The sequence below is a fragment of the Xylocopa sonorina genome, chromosome 11 (genome assembly GCF_050948175.1).
Source record: "Xylocopa sonorina isolate GNS202 chromosome 11, iyXylSono1_principal, whole genome shotgun sequence".
Lineage (NCBI taxonomy): Eukaryota > Metazoa > Arthropoda > Insecta > Hymenoptera > Apidae > Xylocopa > Xylocopa sonorina.
The window spans coordinates 6,776,399-6,790,147 of NC_135203.1; the positions used below are offsets into that span (position 1 = coordinate 6,776,399).

At 45.2% G+C, this 13,749-nt stretch overlaps 1 protein-coding gene across 7 annotated transcripts in view; it reads right to left on the bottom strand.

The window, feature by feature from the left end:
- LOC143428708 (inositol 1,4,5-trisphosphate receptor-like) overlaps positions 1-10,238 on the bottom strand; it is a 34,836-nt gene extending 24,598 nt beyond the window's left edge. For all 7 annotated transcript variants that reach the window (XM_076903751.1, XM_076903746.1, XM_076903748.1 and 4 more), the window contains exons 1-2: positions 10,205-10,238; positions 2,044-2,230 (exon numbers count right to left, since the gene is read on the bottom strand). In XM_076903751.1, the coding sequence (XP_076759866.1) occupies positions 2,044-2,141 (98 nt within the window). In that variant the 5' untranslated portion in view covers positions 2,142-2,230; positions 10,205-10,238. The remainder of the gene's footprint in view (positions 1-2,043; positions 2,231-10,204) is intronic.
- Between the last annotated feature and the right edge of the window lie 3,511 nt (positions 10,239-13,749).

The following is a 13,749-nucleotide window of genomic DNA, read 5'->3' on the forward strand; positions in this document are numbered from 1 at the left end:
AAAGCGATCGCCTTATTACCCGCGCGTATCGACTCGCGTCGACTATCTTTGTGCAGGCACGAGGCATCAGCGCGCGGATAATACAAGCTGGCAAAGAATAGCAAGTGTTCTACCTGTCGAAGGGTGGAATTTATTCGACGGCAGCGACTCTGTCCACGTCGAGCTGGGATTTACAGTCAACCCTCCTATAACGCGATCAATTCGTGTGCCACGTTGTACGGGAACCGCGCTACAAGAAACTCACAAGTAATTAAAATATAAATCAGCTTGTCGCGTCGCGTGAAAATTGCATTCTCAGAGCACCAATTCTGACGTCGCGTTATATGGAAACTGTGTTATAAAAAATAATTACTCCCTGTTCGATTTCTGGGATATTTGCTTTAGTCTGGGTGCAGAGACACATGCGGAGTCACAGGACTGAAGCATTATCGTTTACTTTAATCTATAACACGTACTTTCCCTTCGATACGGTGCAGTCTGAGAGCGGAATTACGTATGCAAACACCTGTTTTACACGGACGGACTTTTTCCTGCTGAAACCAGTATTCGAGCGAAAAGAAAATTAACGCGCAATCGCTGTTACGATCGGGAACAGCTCTGTCATATTTCAGTTAAGGTGTCCTGTTTAAATTCAACCGAGAGGTGCTTGTATCCCATTAGCGAAAAATATAATTGAACGAATTCTACGTGTAAAATTCGGGTGCAATAGGTCTCGAGCGACTTGCTGTTGCAAACAACGAGTCGAAAGAATTCTGAGCGGGAGATATCAGTATTTGCCTTGAATATCTAATCGCCGCGGAGGTTAATCGCGGAGAATAGTTCGGAACAGAGTGTGTATATTAAGATTATTGAAATAACCGGCTCTCCCCTCCCCGCCCGTAAGAAGGCGGCGTGGATAAGGAAATGGATTATCGAGCGTGAAATGGAAACAGCCAGATAAGTGGTCGAGATCGGAGCAGGCTGATGCGATTGATGTCCCACGAGTATGGTGATTTCTATCTAGAAAAGAAAAAAGAGAATGAAAGGGGTTGGGAAAATGTATCGAACGCTTCGCCACCCCCGTTGCGGGTCGTCAAGAAATTTCATCTTCCGAATGAATGGACGAAACGAGCTCGATCGATCTCTCGATTTCTGTCGAGAAATGTACGCTTTATCTGAATAAATATGCGGTAGCGTCGGAACCTGCTCGAGGCTCTCGAGCGCGTTTCTTTTCCAACGGATAACATCGACACGAATTTCGCACGTCACGATCTTTTTTTTTTGGCAAACCTGAAAACGATAATGTATATTAATGAAAATGATCATGTGCGATAATAATCCGTTTGGTTACTCGTTCGCACCACGAGCACAAGTGTGCTTCATATTCTGACGCATTACATAATACCGTACAACGAGCCCGGTATAAATAAATGAACAAAACGATAAAGGCTATCTGAAATCGAATCTGATTCGTTGTTCGTTAACACGAGATTAATCATTTGCCACCAGCAGAAATCCTTTTCGTCCGTGTTCGATGTCTGTACGTACAGTCGTCTCGATCGCTAAAGCTTTATTGATGAATCCAACTAGGAGACCCTCCGGGCAAAGGGATGAAATCCTACATTCCCCTCTCCCTTTCATCTACGCGTACTTAAGCCACGATCCACGCTCTTATCGTAAACTAATCACCATCCCAAAATCCCCAGAATTTTCTCGAATCCCCAAAACTCTGTGGAAACTCGTATATCCGACGAAAACGATTGATAGAGCCGTAAGACTCGTGTGTGGTGTCTCACGTAAATTCCAAAAGCCACTGGTACCCATCTTTATTAGAACGCGTCCTGTCCCACTCGACTGATCAAACAATCGCAGATCCTGCCAGAGATCCACGGATTCATTAATTATTGCCGCGTTCTCCGCTGTTTCGTACGCTCGCGCCAACCCCCTCAGCGAAGGGGATGGAGTCGAGCTTTTTATCGCGGAATAACGAACCCGACCAGTGGAGTTTCGTCGCGATGGAGGTATGCCAATTAGCCGTAACGGTTTAATGAATATTCAACTTACCCAAGGGTGGAAAGAAACCCGGAGACGCTCCCCTCGGCGTAGAGGCTGACGATGTCGCCCAGGTGGAGGAAGCTGGCGGAGCCAAGGATCTCGCCCATCTTGACTCTGTTGTTCTCGAATCTCTCACGCTTGCTCAAAGTCGGAGAAATTCCAGCCTCTTAGCCGAGTGAATTATTCATGGCTACACCTACGAGGAGAACAGGACAGAAACGATCGTTACTCCAGACGGAAATCAAACAGAGGGCGCGATGGGTGTTTCGTCGGTGGAAGATTCGGAGATACGGTTAGGAGGAGATTAGAGACAGAGGAGTTACGGTTGTTAGATTTCCGTGATGGAAAGTTGAGCGTGCCCGTTGATAGCGTGCACGTGAAATTTCTAACAGTTCGAGGCTTATCTCGTCGAAGAATCGAGCACGTCCGATCATCGATCGCTTCGCGTGCTTTAGATCTACTTCAAATATCTTTCGAGCTTTGATTGATCCATTGACGTGGTATTCGAGTGTTCTCGATGGGTATCGCGCGTGGGACTCGAGTCGAATGTGCTGATTCTCGCGAGTGCGTTTCACCGATTTTGCGTGTCCAAAAATGTGCCTCTGATTGCACGAGCGATATTATTCACGGGGAAGATACAATTTTTACGACCGCCACGTTATTACGTTTTTACGGAGCGATAAAAATGAAACGAATACGTTCCCAGCGATGAATCCGGTTATTTACCATCTGTATCGGCAAATTATTTGTCGACCAGCCGTCCAGCCGTGAAACGATTCGTAAACAGGAAGAAAACCGGAACGATAAATCGCGTTTCCCAATCGAATAAACGGGACGGATTAAACATGCCTGGCTGGGTTGCAATTTGTCAGCTATATTTCCAGCGACGATTACATCCATCCAGTGGCAATTTCAGCCGCGATTTTTGCGGCCCCCGGAGACTTCCGACCGCTTGTCGACGCGCATCCCGTCTCCTTCTGAAATGGGTCAGCCTAAACTGGATCCCGCGATGGAAATTGCCACCTTTCTCCTGTCCAACTGAATCCACTGCGAGAATGATACGAAGGAAATTGGTTCGCCCCGTATTTCCTCCCCGCAAACGGAACCTGTCCTTCAAGACTGCTGTTCGGGGGATGAAAAATGAACCAGCCATATTTTTCCTCTTCCCCGTTCCACGGACTCGAGCGAAGATACGATGATATCTCCACAGAACGGCACTGCGAGGTTAACAAGTGGCGCACGACTCGAAATACGCGTAGCCCATCATCCTCTGCGAGCAGAATTCACGCTACGCGAGCAACCAAACTTTCCCAATTTTCTCCGTCAGACTTAGCGAGTCCTTAAATTTGAATTAAACGCCATCAACCGAAATGGCGACTCGAAACTTCTGAACAGCGCTCGGGAGTAACGATAGTTTACGTTCCTCCGCGCGGTATCAAAGCTAATTCGGAAATCTATTCGACATCCAGTCGCGCAAGTTTCTCTATCGCCATTTCGTTTCTTCCTGGATGGAATTTACAATCCACACCCGGCGAAACTTCGCCAATTTTCTTGAACGAAGCCGGCAGGTGGTTGAAATTGAACTCGAAATTCGTTAGGCGAGGGAGACTTGGTCTTAATTCTTCGGTTGTCCCACCGCGTCGAAGTTAATCCGCAAATTTATTCAACGATAGTTCGACCATATTTTAATGCGAGCGTGCAAACATTTCTACCGCGTATCCAACGGTTGGTAATCCTCCGATCGCGTTCAAGTGTGTACCTCGTTAAATCTTCCTCCGCGCTGTGCAAACGTACCCGCCGTGGCTTCCATGGCCAGGAACAGTATCATCATCGATTTCTTCTGCAAAACCGAGCTCGCACCCGAGCTGTTTACACCCGAGCCTAAGGTTGAAGGTCAGTTTATTTTCAGAGATAGCCACGGCATTCTTTGCTCGGTCGAAGAATGCGCGATCAAGGAACGACTTTTCTCTTCCCCGCTTCGATCGCCGTTTAAACCAGTTTGCCCTCGCTTAACTACCTTTAACAGAGTTTTCTGTGCCACGCGCGGGACGGGGATCCGCTCGAATCCGGGCCCTCGATTCACGCGTAATCAGATTCCTATCCGCGATTGTTCGGAAACGATCGATCCCCGCTGAACCCTTTCAATCTCGCGCACTCCAAAACTCGCCGTTCGCGTAGCTCGCGTTTTAGAAGACGAAACATGCGAAGAGGACGAGACCGCTTGGCGTTCGAGTCTTCCTTTGCCAATTACAACAAAGTTTCAGAGCTATATTCGATAGAATCGGTAAGCGAAATTGTTTGGAAGCGGCAGTCGAGGGCTGCCCTTCGAAGTAAATGTTCAAAGTGGAACATTTTAATTAGCGAGAAGTTGTTGGCGACGAAATTGAAAAATAATTTAAAGTGCAAAGGATTAAACTTAAATAGCAATTGATGGGGTAAGCGAAGATGGAGAGGGGGATAACAACGCAGTCGAATTCCAGCTGTAGCTGCGTTTTACGAGTCTCTCCATTCAAAACATTGTAAACAAAAGAGTAGTAAATGTCTTCTTTGCTTTTGCAATGATTCTGAGCGAATTGTGCTCCACAGTTCATCTTAAGAGACATCGATTTTATGCTTCTTAAGCTTGGACCTCGACCAGGATCCTTTCTCGATATTCCTGTCGCGCGATAGGGATATAACGAATCGATTTCTATGCCTCGTCTCGATTCGACGGTCGATCGAACAGAACGATCGCCCAGCGTCCATCGCGTAGCGAGTTTCTATCGTTCGGACAGCGTCATCCGGCAATTTGTCGACGCATTGTCGTGCAATTAAATCGCTCGTAGCTCTGGCCTGACTATTTCGCCGCGCAAAGACGCGCACCGGAAGGTATTATGATTTGCTTCCATCAGTGGACGTTATACGAGCACCGTCCTCGAGAATCAACAGTTCTCAGGTGGCTGATTGCCGCTTCGAACACGGATTACGAAATTAGAGATGCGTCGTGTCGAGTTAGTGATTTCACTGGATTATCGTTTCGCCAACGAACCTCGTTCGCATTCTTGTCGCTCGCGAAGAGAAATAAAGTTGAAATTCTCAGGTCTTTCTCACGGTTAAAAGTGCCAGCTGTTTAACAAGAGGAGCCAAATTTACGCTGGACACTCGTAAGAATAGACGCAACGACAATAACGCAAGATTCTCCACCGATAAGTAGAAAAACAGCGCCGTTGCGACGCTTGGAAGTTCGAGATGCAACAATTGCAAAACGTCTTCGAGGTTCCTAGCAATTTTAAACGTGGAAGCCTCCCCATGGTTAATTTGCCTCTCGACTGTTTCGCACGGTGCATTACAGTTTCCCTGATCACGGAATTTCCGAGTGCTCTGTCGAACCACGTTCAAACTGTCCCACAATACCGTCCGCGCGGTACTTTCTCCATCGAACCGGCGGCTACAGCCACGTTCGACTTCCTTGTACGTAGGAAAATGCGTGTTACCTCATTCACGACCGCGATCGTCTATTTCTGGTGTGTTCATTCATTGAAAAAAAAAAAGACCGCGCTCGAGCTCGCAGACTCGCGTGACTCACGGATGCAGAGCGTATAATATTTATTTCAGATCGATATTTCGATTGGACGATTAACGATAACGCGATAGAGAACGAAGAAATTACACGGAGAGACGGTAACGAGTTCGTACGCGAGCGATCGAGTAATCACAGCCGCGAAAAACGCGGCTCGCATAAATTTCATCGCGACGGATCGCTCGCGTTAATGAAAATTGAACGAACTTAGGCACTGCAATTGATTACGAGCTCGTAGCCAGCGGTGCGGAAACCAGTTTGGCTCTCATTCAGTCTCTTGCCTCGTTAAATGTCGCTACGACTGTTTACAGTGAAACTTATATACAGGGGGAAATTTAAATAGCCGGCTAGCTTTCCATCCTCGCGATTTCAATCACTTCAATCACTCGCCGGCCACGTGCGAACCACGAAACAGCGGTGCAATTAAACGATTCGCGACGTGCAATTAATCGTAACTAAAAACCGCGTTAACCTTCCGTCACCTCGACGACCTGACAAATACGTGAATCAAGAATTAAAATCGTATCCTTTTTCTTGCTTGAATTCCTCGAGAAAAAAGTGGAAACAACCAGAATCCGCGGGATGCTCGTTGTAAATCGTACTTTATCGCGTTTAAACTTGAATAACGCAACGAAATTCCCTCCTCCACGAGACAGAGCAGAGTCCTCCTCTTTTTTCTGTTTTTTAATACGATTTCGTAACGCTTCGAAGCGAGGAGATGCTCTTCTATATGGAAATGGCTCGCTCGCAAATTGTTCGCGGCCCGTTAACGTGGACGTTTCCGTCTGAAAGACAGACTGCTCGGATATGTTCGCTTCGGTTCGCATAAAAGAATCGCGAGGCATACAAGCCTCGAAGAATCGGCTCTCTCTCTCGTCTTCTCGATGCATCGCGAAAGCGGATGATCGTCCGTCGAATCCGCGATTAAATGGAATTTTACACACGCTATCATTTATCTTCGCGCCGCGCTGCGATATATTCATGAGACGGTTTTTTATCCTCCTCTTTTTTCCCCGTATCGTCGAGCAATATTCAATTTGCATCGCGTCTCTCGCTGGAATCGCGCGAGCTGGCTCGTAACTTCGGATGGCGTCGACGGATCGATAATTATCAATCAAACATATCCTCGCATCGACGCGTCACGATTTATCGATCCTCTCTCTAATTATTTCTTGCACCTGCATTTCCCAGACTGCACCAGAACGAGGAAAAATAAACGCGCCAGCGTTTCTCGCAAACTATGTGGAAATAGAAAATTGATAAAGATATTTGCTTGAACATCGCGCACCGCGAACCAGCTTACGATTTCAATAGACGTCGCCAGCGCATCCGTGCGGTTTCATTAGATCGTATTGCCAGTCAATTGATGATTATTGTTCCATCGCTGGGACATCCGACGAGGAAACAAAAGAAACATCTGCGTGTCCGCTTTTTTTTTCGTCCCCCTTTATTGCCACTCGATGGTTTCCCGTTCCTTTTTTCTCTATTCACGAGAGATCGAAGATCGCGCGTCTCGCCATTCCTTTTCGTTTCGAACTTCAGTCTCTCGTTTAAAATTCGTGGCCCGCGACGGACAAAAAGCGTCTCAACCTTCTGCGACTGAAAACGGCCAGGCAATCGGGTTTCGATACGCCGCGCGGCTCATAATTATTCTCACGACACAGATCTTATACCTTGTTCCAACTTTGCCGTACGCGATCGCTATCGCTTCGAATAATTAATTCCCCTTTATCGCGCGTATCTTAATTTTAAATTGTTACAAGTTTCTCGCGTCGTTCGAATACTACGCGTCGTTGGCTCCTTTAAATTATGCGCCACTTTTCAAATTAAAAATTCAGCTATTCCTATATCGCTAATCATAAAAAGTACAACAAAATACACAGTTCCTTTGACTGGAGGCTCGCGAAATATTTCCGATCGTCGACGAAAATTCTTCCGCTTAACCAGTGGCCAGTCGAGCATTAAAGCTTGCTCGCTGGCTCGAGAAGTGAATTTACAAATTCATAGCTTCCCCCATAAAAGGCACGAGGCGTATCGGAGCTCGCTCCATCGAGTCGTTGAATTAACGAAAAAGCCCAGTTACCCGCGACAACGGTCAAAATTTCACGGGAGTTCTCTCGTAACGCGAGCTAGGCTAAATAGCGCGACAATTAAACGGATTTGAATCCGGTGCACCTTGGCCTCTCTCCATTCGTAGCGCGCGCTTTTCAATTCCCCTGCGTAACAACAAAAGCCTATTCCGTTTCGACGAGAATATAGTTTTCATAAAATTACGAGACCCCGCGTCTCGCGTTACCACTCGCTCGCTAGGAAGCTCAGTTTCCAGCAAGGTTTCCTCGCCTCCTCTTTTTACCATTATCATCGTTGCTATTATATTATTATTATTATTATTATTCGTTCTGGTTCCGTTTTCACCGTCTCACCCCGACGACTCGCCCTCGACAGCCGCGTCTCACGCGTCGAGGGCGAATCGAGGATCGATTTAACGGCGACACCGATGCGCATCCACGATATAAATATTTCTAACGCGCGTGCACGCGCGCCAGAGGGAAGACATTGCGCGAGGTGAGCCGTATTTTTAATTCGCCGGTGAAAGAAATTGAAACGCCGTGGGGGGAAAGGTGGAAGTAGGTCGTTTGAAATCCGTGGAGGGGAATCCGACAGGACGTTTCAAGGCCGCTCATCGGCTCTTCCGCGAGGCGCGCTGTATTTTCAGAGCTGGAGACAATCCCTGGGAACAGTGATACGAACAGTTAATTAGACGGACGTAACGGACGAATTGGGATGGAACAATAATGGGCGGAGTATTTGAAATTCGAGGGTAGATCGATTCATCCAGGAGACGAGGATTCGATAGACGAATTCGTGGAATTCGAACGGTTTCTTGGGCATTCGAGGCCTTCCGGATGCTTCAAATTCGACGCGAAGCATAATCGCGTGCTAGTCGAATTTTTGTTCCCCGGTTTACAGACGTAGAACAAGATGGAACGCATCGTATTCGACGCGAAAGACGAATCAAAGACCGGAAGAGGTGGCTGCCTTGTTACGAGAAAGTGTGATAAATGAAAAACGCAGCGTGGTCTTCAAGTTACGTGACCTTGTCCGACGGGTCGACGAACTCGACTAAAAAGAGGCTATCACCCTACGAAGTGAAAAATAGAACGTTTCATTAAAACCTTGCTAAGGCCCTCTCACTGAACGCTTCTAAAATATTCCTCTTACAATAACTCCACTACAATAATACACAACTCATAAATACACTTATAGTTTGCGTCTGTATTTATTTAAAAGAGACAGACACTTTAGTACAACGTAAAAGCGATTATCGTTCTCTTTCAGTGTCTGAAAAGAAACAATTTCTCGCGAAAGAGTTCGTCGTTAAACTCTCGCACGCTCGCGACCTTCGTGGCCGATGCTGAATCGAAGCAGCTTCCGGTTGTCGTCGACGTACGCACGGGAGACGCTCGAGACCGCGCAAAACCGTTCCTCGATATCGATAGATCGTTGGTCGCGAATCGAAAACTCGAGTGTAGAACGAAGCGAAACTCCGTCAGCGAGGCAGCCGCGCGAAATGTCGTTAACCTTAGCGAGATTCGCGCGCGGCGAGATCCATAACACGATATATCCGTTTCGCATCGAAATAAAACTAATAATAGAAACTCGGTACTGGTGACGTAACAATATGCACGGTACTGGTGTGTGCACTGGCTGCGATCCCTCGCGAGAAAGGTGCGCGTCGAAACGACGGGCGGACGCGGAGGAGGAAGTCAGTGGCCCGCGGTTACGTGCAGGTTTTTACTCGCGAAACGCGATGCAAATAACGTGCACGCGCCGCGCGCGATTCTTATCAACGGTTAATGTGTGAACCGCGAGCGAGGAAACGACCGAATGTTCGACTGCCACGCGATAATTGTCAACAAAAGCGGCGGCGAAGCGTCGTCGAGTCGACTGGACGCTCGCCACTTTTCGAGGAACGCGTCGATCCGAAGCCACGTTTTCGTTCGCCTTTTAACGCTCGCTATACGTTAAATCGACGACCAACAGACGAGGACAAGTAAAAGGTATTACGATCCCATCGATCGTACGCTCGCACGGTACAAATAACAATAACAACGTACCCGCGACAGAGCGTCGGGAACGCGAAGTAAACGAGCATCGTGGCGACCGCAAAAACGAAGCCAGCTGAAGAACCATCGTCGTTGAATACCGTCAGCTGACGCCTAATAAAAAGTCCACGGCGCGATTTCTTATTAGGGACGATCGAACCGCGCACTCGATTTAGGCGGGTGCGCGCGGAGCCGTCGCGGAGCGTGGTGAAAAACGCCCGTTCCCATGCTTCGTTGACAGATCCATTTAAACTTTATTGATACGTGTCTCGCGCACAATCGTTGGGACCGCGTTCCTCGATGGGTCCGCGCTCTGTGCGCGGGTCTGACCTATCGAAATAACGAGGGCCCAACGAAGAGAGTAACGCGAACGAGAAACGCGCGATCGTTGTCGATCGCGCGGAGGAAATTGGAAACGTGAACGGGAACAGTAGCCAACGAGGAGGCTCGTACTTTGTACTATCGTCGTTGCGAGTGGGAAGGGAAAAAAAACGTGTTTACTCACGTTCTCGCCGCCTGTGCTCGTTCCCCAACAGTTTTGGTGCACCGTGCGTTGAACGAGCTGGCTCGTCGCAGTTACCCGTGGCCGGCGATCGCACCGGTTTCAGAGTGCCGGAGAACACCTCCACGAACGGGCAGAAATATTTCGAGCACGCTATCCCGCCGGACGCGCCTCACGGAAAAGGCGAAACTGTCCGGGATCGCCCGGTTATAGTTCGTTCCCACGTACGTGTCACGGATGCCCGTGATTCCCCTTCTGCACGGGATCACCAGCGTCCACCAGGGTCCGATTCGCGGCTGGAATCGATCCACCACGTCGAATCGTATCGGAAACGGTGCTGGTTAAACACTGGCCAGAGAGTAACACTGATATATACGCGCGTACGTGTGCACACGACAACGAGGCGAGGAAGGTCGAACGAGAGACGTCCGCACCGCACGGTGGTTCTGACACGACTGGAGTGCTGGAACCGACTCGACGTCGCTTCGATCTTACATATGGCTGCGTATCGTCCGATGATCGGTCGAGTCGCTAGCTTTTTCCTATATATTTAATTGAGTTTTATTAATCTACAAGTAGAGAAGTGATATGGCTGGTATTTGGAGAATTTATAGAAAGTTTGGATGTAGTAATTACTTTTTACGGTGATAGTAAAAGGCGAGCATCGTTCGTTGATAAAGTGAGAGACTAGGAACGAACGAGAAGAATAGTTTTGTATGTAAACTCGAACGATTGGAAGCTGTTATTCGTTACCTGGATATTTGCAAATATTTAACAGAGGGAAATTTATATTTTCAACTATTTTCTTGGCAAATTGAAACGTGTGCGGAAGGTAAATCGCTGGTGGATAAGGAGGGATTTCTGTGCGATTATTACACGTGCCATCGTCTCTCCGAAAGGGGCTCGAACTGGTCGCACAGGGATATCGACAGTGAAGTATACTACTGATAAATTACTAGCGCCATCTCTGTGGAAAGTAGTGAAACTATTGCCCGACTAGTTTCAGTGTTTCTCCAGGAGATGGCGCTAGTAGTTTTCAGTAGTTTACTTCGCTGTCGATAACGCTGTGCGAGAAGTTTGAGCACTTTTTACAGAGATGGCGCCAGGGGTTTCAGAGTAGGGTCGCTACCATCTGTCTCACTCTTTCTTGTAGCTTTCTAATATATCTTTCTCTCTTTCTCTCTTAACGTAAAGCAGACAATATACAATAAATTACAATAAAACTACTGAAGTATACAATAAATTACAATGAAATCAATTAAATTATACATATTATTGTCGTATATTCTTTACATTATATTGTTCCATACTTTTTTACAATATTTTATTGTTACATATATATATTACAATATTTCATTGTTACAAATATATTTATTACAACATTTTATTACAATATTTCATTGTTACATATATTTTTATTTCAACACTTTATTACAACACTTAATTATTACACTTGTTGCACCTATAAAACACTAGGACACTAAAACACACTTTTTTCATTTCCTTCTTCTGTAAGATGTATCCCTCGGTGAAATCTTCATTGTAAAGCTGTGTAGGATCTTCCATGTAGTTCTTGAAGGAAGATCAGGGTTTTTTGTGGGGCAGGGGCATAGGGTACAGGGCTGGGGTGTCGCAAGGGTTCAATTGCAGAAGGGTTGTAAGCATATCCTGGGGATCACAGCCATCGATAGGGGTTGGAACGCTAGGGAGCAGGATTACTATTGCGTAAAGAGCGTCTATTCGAAGGATTTCGAAAGAACGAAATCAACTTCTCCTAGACGTATCCAAAAAGGAGACGACAGTTCCTCACATCTGCGAAGAGTATCGCCTGATTTCATAGACGCATGTTTCCCTTATAAGCACTATGGTTTCAACTATTACTTGCGAGAAAGGTCAATTGTCCTAGCCACCTAGTGCCCAGGAGATTAATTGCACGGGCCATTGACCGCGTTTTTTAATTTAATGCAGTAGCAGATGATAGGTGCATGCGTTAGACGCCAAACGACCAGCGTGTAGCTGCATACACACAAGTTAGATTACAAGATAAAGAATACAAATTCGAGACTTTCATTTCGATACAGAATATCTTCATTATTCGTTTTACTAGAATTACAATAAAACTACTGAAATATACAATAAATTACAATGAAACTAATGAAGTGTCCAATAGATTACAATAACGCTTAAGTTTTATATAATACAAATAATTATGATATAGTATTTCTTCCATTTATGGATGCAATTAAATAGTCTAAGGTATATTTACAGAGAGAATATAACAATTCCCCTAAAAATAACGAATATCGATAAAAATTTAATATATATCACGCATCTATTGCCTTCCTGACTTTGTTCCCGCTTTTCTTTCCATCTCTCTGCTATTCTCTCTCATCTTAATTACAGAATTTTAGAGTACTGCTGATTAAATATAGAAATTTCTTAATTTTCATTGAATAGGAAGATATCTCCCGCTTTAGGGTTAAGAGAGAGAGAAAGATATATTAGAAAGCTATAAGAAAGAGTGAGACAGATGGTACCAACCCTACTCTAGAACCCCTGTCGCCATCTCTGCAAAAAGTGCTCAAACTGGTCGCACAGCGTTATCGACAGCGAAGTAAACTACTGAAAACTACTAGCGTCATCTTCTGAAGAAGCACTGAAACTAGTCGCGTAATAGTTTTATTACTTTTTGCAGAGATGACACTAGTAGTTCTTGAGTAGTTCACTTTGCTGTTAATAATTGTGTGCGACCAGTTTGAGCACTTTTCAGATAGAAGGCGGCACGTTGAATAATTTTACAGAAATCCTTCTTTGTCGATAAATTTGAATATATAATACTTGATAAAAACAAAGTTACCACTAAATATCAAGTATCTTGGATTTTCTGAAGGTATTTTGTACAATTTATTTAATTGACACTTTACCTATGACGTAGTTCGTAGATAAGGTGTTAATATATATATTCGACTGACACACATACACATACACACGCACGTTTGCACATATAATATTTAAAAACACTGTGCGTATCCTTATTCTGACAGTATCAGTAGTAGGATATCCGTAGATATATAATTCGATAAAATAGAATTCATTCTTATGGCAGTCAATTGTAAAATTTACAAACGAGACGACTTTATATGGAACTTAATTCCACTTGATCCATGGCTACCTTTTACTTGATCGCTACACGTTAATTAAGATTTAAATAGCAACTGAACGCTCTAAATCGTGAATTGTAATAAATGAATACTGTAAAATTGTATGAAAAGACACGTAGAATTGTTAGCTTTCGGGAGACGTACAGTTTCAGGAGGAAATAATCTGAACAACGTTAATCTTTTCATTTTATTGTACCAAAAAATTTCATCTCGCGCGTTCAATCATTATTAATTCAATATAATATATTTATCCTTTATATTTTGTTATATCTTATTTATAATAAATATTTGTAATAGTGTAGTGTTCATTGTTATTCTTTATTGTGTCGCCATGAGCCATGAGAACGTGGAATCAGCAAGTTCTTAATTACCGTTACTATACTAGCT